At 34.0% G+C, this 18,537-nt stretch overlaps 1 protein-coding gene across 1 annotated transcript; it reads left to right on the forward strand.

Annotated features, from left to right (window-relative positions):
• Nucleotides 1–1,697: 1,697 nt before the first annotated feature.
• On the forward strand, nt 1,698–8,274 carry LOC127870805 (uncharacterized). The gene is made up of 2 exons (XM_052413319.1): nt 1,698–1,930; nt 2,416–8,274. The coding sequence occupies exon 2, from the start codon at nt 2,419–2,421 to the stop codon at nt 3,151–3,153; it is 735 nt and encodes a 244-aa protein (XP_052269279.1). The 5' UTR covers nt 1,698–1,930; nt 2,416–2,418; the 3' UTR covers nt 3,154–8,274.
• The last annotated feature ends 10,263 nt before the right edge of the window (nt 8,275–18,537 follow it).

The following is an 18,537-nucleotide window of genomic DNA, read 5'->3' on the forward strand; positions in this document are numbered from 1 at the left end:
TAGTTATAATACGGACAAAAACGCTGTGCAGCTGCGGCCGGGCGTTGTCAACTTATTATCCCCTTCCAGGTGAAGGGATTTACTAGCAACGGCGTTGTCCATCAGTTCGTTTGTCACAAATTTTTCAGGGGTATTTCTAAAAAACTATTTAAAAAATCAACATGAAACTTGATTGGTGTATAGCTATCAATGAGAAGTGCACCGCACAAAAACCACAACCCTAAACTTTCATAAATAAGAATTATTGCCCTTTATTGTTTTTGCATAATGTAACTTTTCATGGCTGTATCTCACATACGATACAAGATTTCAAAATAAAACTTCAGGAGTGCATAGATATCAATAAAAGAGAAATACCTTGCACGAGAACCATAAACCAACACATTCTTTAATAATTAAGACGTATTGCGATTTGTTGCTGTTGTATGATGTAAGTTTTCAAGGCTTTATCTCAGATACGCTACAAGATTTTAACATGAGGAGAATCGGATTGCATAAATAGATGGATGGATGAATGGATGAATGGATGGATCGGTCGGTCGGTCGATCGATCGATCGACAGATAGATAGATAGATAGATAGATAGATAGATAGATAGATAGATAGATAGATAGATAGATAGATAGATAGATAGATAGATAGATAGATAGATAGATAGATAGATAGATAGATAGATAGATAGATAGATAGATAGATAGATAGATAGATAGATAGATAGATAGATAGATAGATAGATAGATAGATAGATAGATAGATAGATAGATAGATAGATAGATAGATAGATAGATAGATAGATAGATAGATAGATAGATAGATAGATAGATAGATAGATAGATAGATAGATAGATAGATAGATAGATAGATAGATAGATAGATAGATAGATAGATAGATAGATAGATAGATAGATAGATAGATAGATAGATAGATAGATAGATAGATAGATAGATAGCTAGATAGATAGATCGATAGATAGATAGATAGATAGATAGATAGATAGATATGCCTTTCAAAATTTGATATAACATCAATAAGTTATCACCATAGTGCTACAGCATAGTACTAATTACAAAACTCTACCTGCAATGTGTCAACAAACGATCTTTCAATCAGATAATAACATAGTGATGTCATCCTCTATTTGTAGATTGCTCCACCTGTGTATTCTATCAACTTTACACAGGCTCAACCGATTTTCTTTTTTTTTTTTTAGTTTTGTACTTAATTCTATAGGGGCCTACAGTCGCTATAAACTTTCCCAAATATGGCATATAGGAACCGATGTGTATCTACTGTAATACCTGATAAAACTTAAGGAAGGAACACATAGTGACATTCTTAAAAGATTTAGTTGTGACGGCACTGTTAATAAATTCAACATCGCAATCTCTTGCATAACGGTAGCGTTGTATTGCCAGCATGGAAGGACAACCCTGTAAAGAGATTGTAAAACTCGGTCAGTGTCAAGGTCACAACAATATTTACTTTCGCTACATCGGCAACGGTGGAACAGAATAACTGCTGGATTTTGATTGGTTAAAATAAATGTATACTTATGTGGATATTAATTTAAATGCTGTTTAAAGCGAAAAACATGTCTTTGTTATATTATTGCTAGATAAATATCAATCAAATTGTATTATTAGTATTGTAATGTTACTTACAATAAAATTTGATCGTATAATGAACCAACTAATGAGTTAAGTTTATTTGCTCCGTATAGCCTCGCTTCCATCACGGAGTCGCGACATGGACGAAATGAGAAGCCTTAGGAAAAAAAGTCGACGAAAACACTAGGAAAGATTGTTTATTATGTGCTTATTTGTGTGTTACTTGTGACTGAAAGGGGAAAGACACTTCTTTCCAGGTGATGTCATATTTTACAGACGTTTCCTGACCATCTAAGGCTACTGCATCAGATTTTAATGTTTGGTAAGTAGCAAATTTGGTTATTACCAAGATACTTGACATCATCAATCAACAACTGTGAACGAACGAACAAATTGTTGTCTGATCACCTTTTTCCAGTTAATTATTTAAGAAAATAACAGAGTAAGTTGAATGCTATATATGTTTTAATAATATTGCTTGATTAAAATGGATATCTTATAGATGAAATGGTTTGTTAATGATTTCGTTTTCTTTTCAAAATGAGTCTAAGGGTGGGATTGGTAATTTCTTTTGTACAGAGTTTAATTCTGTGTTGTTTCATATTTAACTTATTTTTTTTTCATCTATAAAACTCGTGGCAATATAAATAATAGCTATGATTTACTAATAAGCTAAGGTTTCAAATTATCACTTGAGTCATTCACAAGTTTTCCAGAAATCTATTTTTAGACAAGGAAGTTCAGATATTTAAGTTTACCCATAGTTTCATTCATTGATTAGCATTTTGCATATTTGTTTAATTTTAGAAAATGATCCCTGTATCATTGAATTTCAACATGGGCCAAGGAATAAAAAGAAAACTGGATGTTTATGAAACAGAGAAAACACCACAAAATCAAAGGCAGTCCATTGTGGACATATCAGTTTGCAAACTTCAAGTCAACAAAAGTGTAAAGAAAGTAGAGCCATCACTTCTACGTTCAGTACTTATCTTAAATACTTTAAAACATATTGAATCTGAATTACGAAAAGAAGGACATTGTGCGCCAACAAATACAACTGCAATGGACATTCCTGAAGTGAATCCAAACTCGACAGTCATAGACTTCTTACCTGATCAACCCATTCAGGTGTCGAACGATTCTAACAGCGCAACAGAACAATTTGGACCACTTCCATCCATCGATACTTTTGTTGGAAACAGATCAGTTTCATCAGAGAAGATAACAATGGAAACTTCTTCATTTCCAGTTATTACAGAGTCTTCACTAACAACCATTTACCCAACAACACTGCGGATTGATGATATTTTCAATGATTTAGAATTTAATATAGCCGACTATGATATATTTTCAAGTGTTGGAAATAATAAGCTAACTCCTCTCAGTGCTGATGAGGTTCTACATTCCTGTCCAAATTCATCATCACCGTTTGGTAGTGACTCTTTTGCTACGCTTTCTAATGCATCTCTATCTCCTTTCTGTAAATCAGAATCAGCATTTGAAGATCTGGACAATATCATGCAAATTCTTGTTGGATCGTGACCTGATTTAAATCAATGTTAGCTTTACTTCCTAGGCATGGAGTTTGTCATGAACATTAAAAAAGCTAGCATTGATCACTTTCTTAAATCTTCATGAAGCAATCATAAATAAAACTGATGGAAAGTAGATTCCACATGGAGTTTAGACGTCGGAATGTGAATGAAATGTTGATGCATTTGGATCATATTTGATGAAAGTGACCTTTTGAACTGTGCCTAGTCTTGCTTGATGTGCAATGAGAACCACATGGAGTGCTGTCTGTGCCACAGACTGTGATGTTAGTTCTAGGCATGACAGTAAACACTCACCATTTCATGCAATATAAGTTAATCAAAACTTGTTACTGTTTGTATTATTGTGTTAACGGACATATTCATTTTAAATTATTTATTGTTCATGGCCATTTTAGAAGTGTTATTTATTTATTTATGAAAAGTGAAAAAACTACTTGTTTATTTATTGACATGTATTGAGTATAAAGAAAGGAGGATTGTTCTTGGTGTTGTTGGTATGTCAGTATACCAATTACCCTTGTGTATTTTGCTTTAGTTTATGGTATATAAGACATATCTTGTTCTTAGATGTAGAACTTAAGTAGAGATTAAAGAAATTTCTTATATTACATCATTTTAACAATGGCACATACACTAATATAAACATGGCCAACTACTTGGACACCTTTGCATACATGGCATGTTCTGAAGTAAGTTTTGGGCTTAAATCAATATAACAAGTCGAATCAGAAGCATTATAATATATACAATGTTTTTTTACAAACAAACAATTTTGTTTTTATTCATTTAAAAATTATTTTATAGTTTAAAAAATGATGATGATCTGAACCACTTGTACCAAGACTGGCTAGCTGCATAAAACGATGGACTACTAATGCAAAAATCGCGGGCTTGATTTTGAATCAGCCACATTACTTGTGTGGGATTGGTCAATAAATCCTTTCTGCAGCTCCTTTCCCCTATAGCTGTGTTTTTAAAGGCATTTGTTAGTTAATTGCACTTAGTATGTTCAGTAAGCACTGTTAACCAGCGAACCCAACAAGTTGGTAAGCTGACCGCCATAATGTTACTGAAATACTGTCGAAAACAGCCAAACAAACATCTAAAACAAAACAACATCTCCACTCTCTATGAAATGCGATAATAAAGTTCTCAAAATCCATTGTTTTCCATACTGAATGTTAACTTTGAATCTACTTGAACTTGCTGTGATACAAGTTATGGTAAGGTGTAGAAATATCTCAATTATTAATATTGTTGTTATATTTGCCATATATATTTTGTATTGGACAGTTTTATTAATGTAAATAATTCAACTTGTTTTAATATTATAGATAGCTTGTGGTAGGAAATATGTCCGTCAAAATACAAAGAAGCTGTGCCCTGCTCTTTTTTAGCTCACCTGAGCACAACGTGCTCATGGTGAGCTTTTGTGATCGCATTTTGTCCGTCGTCCGTTGTGCGGCGTCAACATTTGCCTTGTTAACACTCTAGAGCCCTAATATTTTAAAGGGTAAAAGTGAACATTTCAGATTAAAGAAAGATATATTTTGTAATGTTTGTACACATACAAGGCATATTTAAGAAATGCTCATAAAAGGTACATCTAGTATGAAGGTGAAGAAATTGTGTTATTGCAAGTACATTTTTTACAAAAGAAATGAACTAGGGGTTTGAAAGTTTATGCAACTTAGCAAGAGTGGTAAATTCATTGGTCAGTTAATGCAAAATGGTTCCAAAACCGAAAACACATAAATTGCTTGTGGTTGATATTCCATTGATGGCAATATTGGTTGTTAAACTGAAATGTGATATGGAGCTTTTAATGTGCACAAATTGTGTGATGTCAGGGTGGACTTACATGTGGAGGTGCTGGATAGTTTGAATACTTTGCTTTGTCTTACGCAATCTGTAAATATACAATTTTACTATTTATTTGATAATTATGGTATATCATATGTGTGTGTGCATGCATGCGCAGCATGCGTGTGTGTGTGCTATACATTCACTTGAATTTTATAAAAACTTTGCATGTACAGCGATATAGCTACACTAAAAATGTCAAGTGGCCTGACAAAACAGCAAGGCCACTTAAATTAAAGTCTGTTGCATGGTAAAATTTGTACATTGTAAGGGACATAATTATGTTGTTTGTTTGTTTTTCATTTAAGAACTAATATTCAATCAACCTTCAGCATGCTTCCATGTGATATGCTTTTATTAAATAAAATTTAGTGTTCATACATGTAATGATTAATACAGTATCATAAAGGAAGGGTCCCCTCTGTGACTCTGTTTTAGCTAAATCCCTACATAAATATTGAAAGAAAAATTGTTGTGAAATGTCTTAATCAAAGAAGTAAGGGTTTAAGATAGAAGGAAGTTTTTAGAAATGCTTTTTAATGCTTTTACTGATATATTTAATATTATCTGCATTAATTCAATAATAATAAATATTTGGTACTGTTGAAATTATTGTTCAAGATATTTAGCAACTTTGCCATAATTATTGTAAAATTTTGCTGTATTTTGTAATGTGAATGCATCTTATGTACCAAAGAACATGTTTCAAATAGTGTTATCTACATGCGTTTATGCATATCATTTGTGTCCAAGACAAGGTTTGATCATACTGCATGAGTATTCAGGCTTGACAATCACACAATTATAAGCCTTTTCTAAGTATTTTGTTAAGGCACAGTGGTAAAGACCCTCAGTTGACAATGGGTTTTCTTTTAATTTGAAATATCTTATATTAAATTTCACATACATCAGCAAATATTAAATAACAAGGATTCGATTTTCACTGGTCATTTTTAAGCCTCCACGGATTGGATTGCATTAAGAATTGTACTTGTCTGCCTTTCTGCTTACAGAAGCTTTCATTTTCAACTCGTCTTAAAACTGCAGTATGGATCTTTCTGTAATTGAACAAATTTAATTAACTTATTGTGTAGATGATCATAAAGAAGGAATTTTGGCTGCAACAAATTTGAGCACAATGATGGTCATGTTTCTGTGTGTGTCCCAAAGCTTGTGTTAACGATTCCTTTTTAACCACTTGTTTGATCTCTCTGATACTTTTGAATTTCTGAAATGTGTAGATGATTGTAAATAAAGACATTATTGCAAAATAATGGCCTTATGTCTATTTTTCCACTAAATTATCTTTAATCCCCAAACAATTTGTTTTCTATTCCTCTTTTATAACTTGACAGATCTCTCTCAAACATGTACTTAAATGACCCTAATGTGCGGATGAATGTTAAGAAAAAAATTCTCGCAGGAACCTTTTTTGTTTTGTTTTTAATATAAAATACAATGTCTCAAAATTTTGTGTTTTCAATGACTCTTTTACTGCAAGGTGGTTTTTGTTGATCTATAACCATCATTCATAGAAGATGATTTTAAAGAAATAAATTTCAGCAGTTTTTGTTTTTTCACTAATAATGTAAAGTCTCAAAATTCTGTGTTTTTAACTTCTCTTACTTATTTTCCGATCTCCCTCAAAGTCACACAGCTGACTGAATTACCGTAATGTAGATTTGCTAGCTGAGAAAGGACTTTTGGTTCTGACCAATTTTTTGCTGAACGATGCCCTTTCTTTGTGTCAACTGTAGAATATATGGTATAAGTGGCTTTGTACTAAATGCTTTATGAAGCTAAAACGTTGTATGACCCAACTGCAATAGTGTTTAATATTGTGTCCACATTTTTATAAAAGTGGTCTAAGTTAATTGATGTTTGCATGTGTTATCATGATTTTTATACACATTTTTGTCTCATAGTTTCTTTTGTAATAACAAGATTGTGTAAATATTCTATTAACTTATTTATTGAATCAAAACGTCATGCAGAATCTATACAACTGTGGTTGCTCATTATGTTGTTGGATTTATTACATTTTGTAAATATATTATATTTGTACAGATTTTATATAAACATTTGTAAACCATTGTATTTTGATAAGATTCATAATCATGTGAATGATTGCATTCTGACATCCATCATTGTTTTAGATGTCTTCAACTGTTACCACCTGTCTGAAGTTAAGTTAACAAGGACTAGCAATATGGGCAGTAGTTGTATGTTGTTTGTTTCAATGTGTGATATGTGCTAGTATTGAACAGGCTGGTCATGATTCTTAGTTGTATTGTATATGTTCTCTACAATTTTTTTTATATAATTTAGCATAGCTAACTTAGTGAACCAATGAGAAGGATGTGGATCTACTTTCTCCGTAACTCCCACATTTTTTTCTACAACATTATTTTTGAATTGATGTACTGGAAAGTGACTTATTGTGGATGAAAAGAATTCTTCGTTTGTTTTTATTTGTCATAAAAAAACGTTTTCTGTATGCTCATATTACATGGTTTTACTTGTTTTTTATGCAAGTTTCAACTCTTGTAATGGTGTCCTAACTGCCAAAATGTTAAGCATGAGAGTATGGCACATGATGCCGATAAATCAAACTACGTGGTTTTCATAGGCAATGTTGTTTTTTTTTTATTTCTTATTCATGAAATGAAAACTTTTTTCCCCAATCATTCTAAGTCGATTAAAAAAAAAAAAATTGTTCCAGGGAAAAACATGGCACACAGGTGGTGGGGCAATGTCTTTTTATGGCTAAAACCTAGTGACCTGTATTAAATTCTGTTTGTTTTTTATATCAAAAATGGTTCCATACAGTTATAAAATAGATCATCAGGTGGGATGTGTGTGTGTGGGGGGGGGGCAGTTTTACTTGTGTGGCTACTCTAAAATCATGTGAACACTCTAGAAGTCACATGTTTGACTCACCAATACAAAGTTCTTTGGCACCTCATGTTAACGCCTTTGGGATTCTGATCCTTCGGTTTCATTTAATATACGAAATGATAGCAACGAATGTTAATATTTCAGTGTTATTAAGAACTAATTCAAATGTTCAGTTGGTATTAGATTTTAAATCACTATTGTTGATTACTTTATGCAAATGTTGAAACAGTTTTTATGTTGTTTTATGTATGTGCAACTGTTGAAATAATGATCAATTTAAGGAATGTGTCATTGAAAAAAGCTGTACTCTCGATATATTATATATTATAATAAACATTTTATTATGCGTATACGATTTATACTTAACATCAACTACATGTAGTAGTTGAATAGCCGGAGTAAAGTCTCAATCGGCATTTATAATAATAAAGTAAATGTTCGGTTATTACTGGAAAATTAACGAACAAACTCGTTTATTCCGAAGGTCAACGAAGTGCTGAAGAATTCAACTTTGGCGAAATGCACAAAAGTTATATCCTAAAGATAATTTCTTAAGACAAGGCACGTGGTCGAGTTGATACATTTTATCTTCTATTGGGAAGAAAAAATCAGGGAAGAATGGTAGATTTTTGCTCCAAAATTTGAAAATTCGGTCGGAAAACAGCATTAACTGGATGAACTGATGACTATAACGACGATCATTTTCATGATTTCCGGTGTTCATTGGAAAGTAAGGTATGTTAATTCCAGGGTATAGCTCTGATTTTTATGCTCCCCCAAAATTTATTTTGGGGGGAGCATATAGTCGCCGCTTCGTCTGTCCGTCTGTGTGTCCGTCCGTGCACAATTTTTGTCCGGGCTATTTCTCAGGAACTAATGACCGGAATTCAATGAAACTTTATGGGAAGCTTCACTACCAAGAGGAGATGTGCATATTATCAGCGGGTTCTGGTCGGATAATTTTTATGCCCCCAGATCGAAAGATCGGGGTTATATTGTTTTTGGCCTGTCTGTCATTGTATGTGTGTGTGTGTGTCCCAAACCTTTAACCAAAACTTTAACCTTCTTCACAACTTTTGCAATATTGAACATAGCAACTTGATATTTGGCGTGCATTTGTATCTCATGAAGCCGCACATTTTGAGTGGTGAAAGGTCAAGGACATCCTTCAAGGTCAAAGGTAAAAAAATAATTAAAAAACTTTAACCTTCTTTGTAACTTTTGCAATATTGAACGTAACAACTTGATATATGGCATGCATGTGTATCTCATGGAGCTGCACATTTTGAGTGGTGAAATGTCAAGGTCATCCTTCAAGGTCAAAGGAAAAAAATCAAAGCGGCGCATTAGGGGGCATTGTGTTTCTGACAAACACATCTCTTGTTCACAGTGTTATGGCCCTTTGAAATTTTCCATTAACTGTACATATAGTGCAATTCTTGTCCGGGCTATTTCTCAGCAACTAATGACCGGAATTCAATGAAACTTTATGGGAAGCTTCACTACCAAGAGGAGATGTACATATTATCAGCGGGTTCTGGTCGGAAGATTTTTCACAGAGTTATGGCCCTTTGAAATTTTCTTTAAAAAATTCTTGTCCCCCCAACTACTGTGCCCTCAAGACGTTTCCTTTTATTAGCTCATCTATTTAAAAAAAAATGAGCTATTGTCATCACCTTGGCGTCAGCGTCCGGTTAAGTTTTGCGTTTAAGTCCACTTTTCTCATAAAGTATCAATGCTATTGCATTCAAACTTGGTACACTTACTTTAAGTTACTTACTATCATGGGGGACTGGGCAGGCAAAGTTAGATAACTCTGGCGTGCATTTTGACAGAATTATGTGCCCTTTTTATACTTAGAAAATTGAAAATTTTGGTTAAATTTTGTGTTTAGGTCCATTTTATTCCTTAAGTATCAAAGCTATTGCTTTCATACTTGCAACACTTACTAACTATCATACAGGGACTGTGCAGGCAAAGTTATGTAACCCTGAGTGGCATGTTGACAGAATAATGTGCCCTTTTTATACTTAGAAAATTGAAAATTTGATTAAGTTTTGTGTTTAGGTCCACTTTATTCCTTAAGCATCAAAGCTATTGCTTTCATACTTGCAACACTTACTAACTATGATAAGGGACTGTGCAGGCAAAGTTATGTAACTCTGACTGGCATTTTGACGGAATTATGGGCCCTTTATACTTAGAAAATTGAAAATTTGGTTAAGTTTTGTGTTTTGGTCCAGTTTGCCCCTAAAGTATCATAGATATTGATTTCATACTTGGAACACTCGCAAACTATCATAAGGGGACAGTAAAGGACAAGTTGCATAACTCTGGTTGTCATTTTTACGTAATTATGGCCCTTTTTTGACTTAGTAACTTTGAATATATTGTTAAATTTTGTGTTTAGATCCATTTTACTTCTAAAGTATCAAGGCTATTGCTTTCAAACTTCAAATACTTTCATGCTATCATGAGGGTACTGTACCTGGCAAGTTGAATTTTACATTGACCTTTGAATGACCTTGACTCTCAAGGTCAAATTATTAAATTTTGCTCTTTATTTATTATTAGATTTGATCGATACTTTGACAAAACAACTCTTACCTGACATACCACAATAGACTCCACCCAAACCATCCCCCACGCCCCCCCCCCGAATCACCCCCCATTTTTTTTAAAGATCATCTAATAAATGACTACCACACCCTTACACTATACCCCCCCTCCCCAACCCCCCCCCCCATTTTTTTTAAACATGGTTAAAAAACACAAATATTTATTTTTATTTTTGAAATACCGTCCAACCATCCCGCCCAAGAACCACCCCCCCCCCCCCAAAAAAAAATAAAATAATAAAATAATATTTTTTTTGCAATTTTTTTGCATTTTTGGAAAATAATGTAATAAATGACCACACCCACACTATACACCCCTCTCCAATCCACCCCTCCCTCCTTTGTGATTGTAATTGAGAAAGGTCCCTTCACCTTTAAAAAGAAAAATAGATGAGCGGTCTGCATCCGCAAGGCGGTGCTCTTGTCTGAATATATAGTGCAATATTGTGAAAAAAAAACTTTGGGGAGCACCACCTGTCTCCGACGGTTTCTTGTTAAATTATGGAACCCACAATTATGTATTATTAGTAGCTTTATCAAATGTTTTATATGTCGCTTATTTTTGAATAAAATGAAAACATATTTTAAGAACAAAATGAGCGAGAGTTTCGTTTTTAGCATAGGTGCAACGCACCTATGCTTAAGGTATATACGACATTTCGAAAACCCACATCGATCGGTTGACCATTAAGAAGCCTTACCTGATCAAAAATCAGACGAAATATCTATTTAATTTAGTATATGGTAATTCTTACAATTTTTTTTTGGAAACGATTTTCTAACGTTTTCTTCCAAGTATATTGCTTACACCGTTTTAAGTGAATTTTTCTAAGACCGTTTTACGTGAAAAACCCTTCTAAGAAACTAAAACAAATTTCGTTCGTAAAACAATTCTGTTCTTGTTGATAGTGACCTCACACCTAATTTCTATTTCCTTTGTTTACTGTTCTGTGAGAGGTCAAATGTTTACATAACTGAATTCATAAGGCCCTGGTTTAAGGATATGTAACATTTCATCGGTTAATTATAAATAGAAATTAAAACATATTCTCATCAGGAAGTGGGGCATAAAGCACTTTTATTGTTTGAAAATGTGTAAAAAATGGCGGAGTACGATGAATGTTTTCTGATTTATGACATGGATTCTGACCTGCCTTTCTATGGATTTGATGAAGTAGAGTTTGATAGTAATAGAGATGTGTTAATTGAAGTTAAAATGATTTACTTTGAGCCAGAAATTAACGTTACGAGTAGAGCTAACGGTTTAAATGTGGCATCGGATTTAATGGATTCGCGCGAATTCTGGACGAGTGTTGTGTCTGTAAAATATGTAAATGTATCAAGTCGGAAAAGAAAACGGATGGTTGCATAATGGTATGCGTGAAAAATGTAATTCTACGTATTTATTTTCATAGTTATGTCATTATGTAACCATTCACATTCGTCACTATTTGGAATTCCCGTTTCTAAAAATAGAACATTTTGGAAACAAGGGGGGGGGGGGAGACTCGTGATGTCAGCAATCGTTAAGGTTACAATATACTAAATAATCGAGTCATGAAGGGCTGTACTTTCCAAACAAATCATCATATTTTCCTCGAAGGCATGTTTTACACTTTAGACTGTTGTTCTGGTTTTATCGTTTGGAGATATTGATAGGGTAAGCATAGGTGTTCACTACTAAATCCCTGAAATAGGATAAAGAGATTAAAGTAAAAAATGGCACTGCAAAAGGTTACAATCCACTAGAAAACGGCCGAAAAAAAGGCGCAAAAACAGTCGATTTTGATTTGAGTCGAATTCTTTTTTGGTTTGAACATGACATATCTTTTTAACCAGGTTTTCCGAAGGAAAAAACTGGTTATTAGATTGGCGAATGCGGGCGGGCTGGCGGGCGGGCGGAACAAGCTTGTCCGGGCCATAACTATGTCGTTCATTGTCAGGTTTTAAAATCATTTGGCACATTTGTTCACCATCATTGGACGGTGTGTCGCGCGAAATAATTACGTCGATATCTCCAAGGTCAAGGTCACACTTTGAGTTCAAAGGTCAAAAATGGCCATAAATGAGCTTGTCCTGGCCATAACTATGTCATTCATTGTGAGATTTTAAAATCATTTGGCACATTTGTTCACCATCATGGGACGGTGTGTCGCACGAAAGAATCACGTCAATATCTCCAATGTCAAGGTCGCCACGACTAAAAATATATTATTTTTAAAAACAAACTTACAAAGGGGGTTAATTTTGTTTGTTCATTTCAAAAGTTCAGTTTGAGTTTTCTTCCTTTATCAGATTTTTTTTTCACAATGAAAACCTGGTTTTGTGACAATGTTGTTGTCCCTTGTTTATTGCTTTAATCGATTCAGCTAAGAATGCCCGTCAAGAAAAGGTATGGGTATGGGGGTCTCTATGTGCAAAATGTTGTATTTATTTTCGCTCAAAGTTGTCGCTTTTACATCGAAACATATAAGGAAACTATTTAGTATATTTTGACCTAAACATTTACTTCAGCAGCAACTTCCCTGTATCTTGCAACTATACTTTCAGCGCCATCGGCGCTCTCGTTTTCATTAAGATACTATGTTTTTAACAACCACATACGCATAGTAACAAATCAAAGCAATCAATCAGAGGGGCCGATATTATGAGAACCACTGAACAGATATAGAGTACTACAGGGAGCCAAGTCAAGCAAATATTTTGTCAAAACAATGTCGACAATGCACTTTTCGTTATGTCCAAGAATACTCATTTAGCTATAGATGTCTACGCGAAGTTCAAACATGGGCCATGCCGGGCAAAAAACTAGGTCACGGGGTCACTTAGTGCGTTTTAAAAATTCATCATGGTGTCCGCTCTATAATTCAAGTAGTTTTCATCCGATCTTCACCAAACTTGGTCACAAGTTTTAAACAGATGATCTCTAAACCCAAGTTCGAACATGGGCCATGCCGGGCAAAAACCTAGGTCACGGGGTCACTTAGTGCGTTTTAAACATTCAGTTCGAACATGGGCCATCTACAAACTGCAGCAGATGACATATGTAACAAACAACAAAATTTAAATATTGAACACCTGTTATGCAGCAAACTAATAGTTCAATAAAATTAAGGCGATGTATATCTCAAAAACATTTACAAAGTTATGCTATTTGTAGTGAAAAAGTTACAGTTGGGGGCATCCGTGTCGTGTGGACACATTTCTTGTTTGTATTTGTTCACTTCCAAAATTCTTATGTATTCATTAAGAGGGCCGATACTACGGATAGACATGCTGCATAAAAATATTCAATTGTAAATCAAAATATATGAATGTTAAGTGTTTCAGCACAGTTTAAACGATTGGCATTACATGATTAAAACAACTAGCACCTCCGTGTGTCCTTTGATATTCATTTTTAACAAACAATACAAACATGTATTTTCAATGTACGTGACACCGGCTAATCAGGGACGACACTTTCCGCCTAAATTGGATTTTTGCTAAGAAGAGACTTCATTTAAACGAAAAATGTCATTAAAGCGGAAAGTTTCGTCCCTGATGAGCCTGTGCGGACTGCAGAGGCTAATCTGGGACGACACTTAACGCACATGCATTATGCCCAGTTTTCTCGGAACACGACTCGTATAATTAGAAGTGGTTTTGCGTGTGAGCAGTGTCATTATAATGTAATTAAAAGAGTCGCGTGTGATTAGTGTTCATAATGATATTCATAACAAGTGGCATTGCGTGTGACTAGTGTTCATAATGATATTCATGAACAGTTGTCTAGCGCGTGAGTAGTGTCCTTATCATGCTTATGATATTATGAGAAGTGGTCTTGTGTGTGAGCAGTGTATAGTCTATATAATATTATGAAAAGTGAGCTTGCGTTTTAGCAGTGTTCATAATGATATAAATCCGAGTAAATATACCACTTCACAGGATGGTGTTTTGATAAACTTTGATATTTGACTGACTTTAACTATGAACCAGTTCGAAATGATAATCAAACCTGAGTGATAATCCTTTCTCGTGCATTTTTTGTTGTAGCTATCATTTATAAGTGAAGAACAATGCAAACGAGTACAATTTATTAGTTGTTTACTATTGATAAACTTGTGCGAAATTATTAAAAATAAAATATTTTTTCAAAACCGAACAATAACGGTAAAGAACAGTTTTTATCACATGCCATACCCTGTTTCCCATGTAGTATAACCATTACGAATATTTTTATCTTACACATGTGTAATATACTTTTTTAAGCGTTTTCATTGGCTTAGTTTTCGTTCGATCGACCAATCGCATTTTGTTATATTGCTGAATTGACGTTGCAACGTCAAATGACGTCACGAAATGTAAACAACATTCGGGATTTATCATTTTGTTTGCGTAAATATTTATTTAATTTGCTCATTTAAAAGCATGTGATAAAAAGATCTGATACTCGTTGTCATTTCATACCATATTTTATTAAACTCGTCCAGGAAATTAATTCGTTAGGCTCGCTTACTAACAAAATTCCTGAACTCGTTTAATAAAATAGGGTATGATTATGATAATTAAATCTAGATAATATAACAAATCATTATTTGTTGTTCTCATATCTATAACAATTTTGGAAAACTAGTTCGTTAGTGTGGACGTGACATTCATCAAGTTGATTATACTTCCTTGTGGACTCTTCCCTCGTGGTAGACTATTCCGATATTCAAGTGCGAAGCACAACGTTTTCCGATTCATACTTTCGATATGAGTGTATTGAACGCTTACTCGGTCAACAGTAAACATCGACTCCAATGAACAACGGCTGAAAGTATGTCAACGGAGTTCAGGCCGGGGCAACGTCGGTCATTCACCCCGTAATGTACGGTAGCGTTCCCATATAGGAAGTTACTTTACAACTCTTGAGTCAACGACCCTACAAGACAGATTTACGAGTATTAGGTCGGTAGTGACGCATGCGCGGTACACTCAGTAAGCACACCAAGTCAGTGTACATTTTGCGTCATGTGTTTTAATTTGTAGCGAACACCACAGGTGGAAGTAACGTATCCAGGATAGTATTTTTCATAAATATTTTTTTAGGAGCCCAATATATTCAAATAAATATATAAAATCATGTTAAATGAGAAAAAAATTGACAAAGAGCCATGAAAAAAAATCCCCACCCTCTGATATTGGCACATAAATATCCAATCAACAACAACAACGATGTTTTAATAAATGTAAATAAATGAAAAATACTTATCATTCTGATTGTATTGGAATAAGTTTTGAGGGGTAAGTGGTTGCATATGCATGCATTATTTGACACGCCTCGTTGTTTTAAAGGAATAGGACGCGAGCTATCGATTAAGGGGCAAAAACTCAAAAATATTGTTGAAAGTCTGTAGAAGATTTATTCGGGTTGACAACGGACTCGAAATATTGCTCGGTTTTCGACCGACTGTGAGTTAACGGCTGGACAGATTTTTTTAAAGTGAACTGTTTTTGAAAGTTTGTCCAATAGCCCATAGGAGGATCAATGGATGCTTTTGATTAAAGCTACTTTTGACATTTTTGCGGCCCGCGAAGACAGGTCTATGATAAATTCTAGTTAATGACCTTGTTATGATTCCAATATCAGAGGGTGGGGATTTTTTTCATGGCTCTTTGTCAATTTTTTTTTCTCATTAAACATGATTTTATATATTTATTTGAATATATTGGACTCCTAAAAAAAATAAATAAAAAACAATACTATCCAGGGTACGTTACTTCCACCTGTGGCGAACACAGGTGGTTAGCGTGTGGCTATGATATTAATTAGTGAAAACATCATTTTGAATGATAAATAATCATATTATAACGAAAAATCAACTTTTCTGAAAAAAATCACTATCAAATATATATATATATATATATATATATATATATATATATATATATATATATATATATATATATATATATATATATATATAACGAGGTATCCAACTCAAAATCACACGAAAACGTGGTGCATCGCTTTGTGTAGCGATTTTTTTACGATCTTGGTCTTCAACGCAGAAATGAATTTCCTTTCTAGAAATGTATATATCTTGTTATATTTCTACAAATTTTAAGAAATAACACGATACACAACTCGCGTAACCTACTTGACACCGATCAGACAGAATTAATGAATGAAGTGCGCGTCATTTAAAATTAAACAAAACTAATAAATGGTAAAAACAGCAAAAAATATAATTGTCTCGGCATGGACGTCGCAATCTTGACTTTCACTTGATTACACCCTCTGATTAAGCCTGAAATAGGACTGATATCACATTTTCTTTCGGGTATTTGTAAAATGTTAATGTATAATGATCTCACCGACTAAATGTCTATCCCTGCACTAATTTAGTTCGGCAGCGGCACGAGGATGTACTAAAGGGACCAGGGCTGATCTTCTATATAAAAAAGACGGATATATGTCCTTTCCTTCGTTTTGCTTTAATTTGCAAAATTCATTATACAATCTATGTAAGTATGCATGTATTCGATATACCGGTAAATGGATACATCAGCTTTTAATGATAATGTAGTAAGGAATGTGTCACTGACACTGATGGCCTCACAACTCATGTTTGGACACAGTTTATTCGGGTTTTGAGTTTGAATCCTAGCCCACCCAATTAATTAACAATGTGGTTTGGTCATACATTTTCTGCGATCATTCTCACCCTCTAGCCAATTCAAATAGTATTTTTAATACAGTCATTTCAAAGAGGGTAATCTAGGTACTGTGAAACAGATTTGCTTGCCTAGAAACGTTTTGAGTATGTTAACTTACTAACGTGAAATTACTGAAATACAGCTAACCAAGAGTGCATCGATAGCGCTTTGTGCCTCATCTAATATAAACAATAACTGCCAGATATGGTCCTAGAAACCTCCAACTATGGCTTTAACAAAAACGAATTATAAATAAAGTCAACTTATGGACAGGATACATTAACCTAAGTATACAAAAACAAGAGATGTGTTTGTCAGAAACACAATGCCCCCTATTGCGCCGTTTTGAAGCAATATATTTGACCTTTGACCTTGAAGGATGACCTTGACCTTTCACCACTCAAAATGTGCAGCTCCATGAGATACATATGCATGCCAAATATCAAGTTGCTATCTTCAATAATGCAAAAGTTATTGCAAAACTTTAACCAAGGTTAAAGTTTTGGGACACACACAATGAATGAATGAATGACAGACAGACAGGCAAAAACAATATGCCCCCGATCTTTCGATCCGGGGGCATAAAAAGTAAGAATCACAAAATAAAGATCCACCAACCCAGCAAACATGCCCATATCGGCCCGATATCGGCTAAATGATGGAATATCGGCAGAGATTTGCCGATGTTGGGCCGACATCGGACCGACATTTATGTTAAACAAAAATATTTTGTTAAGAGATGAGAACTTTTTGCAATTTTCAATTTTAGTGAATCCATCTTGTTTAATAACGTTTAATTAGGTCGCATATTATTCAATTTATATTTATAGGACAATGTCGGCCCGATGTCGGCCCGTTGTTATAAAAAATACTTATAACTCCACAGTTCAAAGTATGATATCGGCCCAACATAGGCCCGATATCATAATTAACACTCAAGAGAAAAGGTAACTTTGATTATTTTCTTTTTAATTTCTTGTTGCGTTAAATTTAATTGTCTATGTCTCTTTTAAAAACCGTGAAAGATAGGTCGCATATTATACAATTTATATTTATAGGACAATGTCGGCCCGATGTCGGCCCGTTGTTATAAAAATACTTATAACTCAACAGTTCAAAGTATGATATCGGCCCAACATAGGCCCGATATCATAATTAACACTCAAGAGAAAAGGTAACTTTGATTATTTTCTTTTTAATTTCTTGTTATTAAATTTAATTATTATGTCTCTTTTAAAAACCGTGTAAGATACTTGATATAAAATCAATATTATCATGTCCAGGAAGAGTAACCGTTGTTAAAAGGA

Source organism: Dreissena polymorpha, chromosome 3, assembly GCF_020536995.1.
Source record: "Dreissena polymorpha isolate Duluth1 chromosome 3, UMN_Dpol_1.0, whole genome shotgun sequence".
In the NCBI taxonomy this organism is placed as follows: domain Eukaryota; kingdom Metazoa; phylum Mollusca; class Bivalvia; order Myida; family Dreissenidae; genus Dreissena; species Dreissena polymorpha.

What these genes read in the sequence shown, in the direction of transcription:
- LOC127870805 (XM_052413319.1), top strand. Translation starts at nt 2,419, where the DNA reads ATGATCCCTGTATCATTGAATTTCAACATGGGCCAAGGAATAAAAAGA.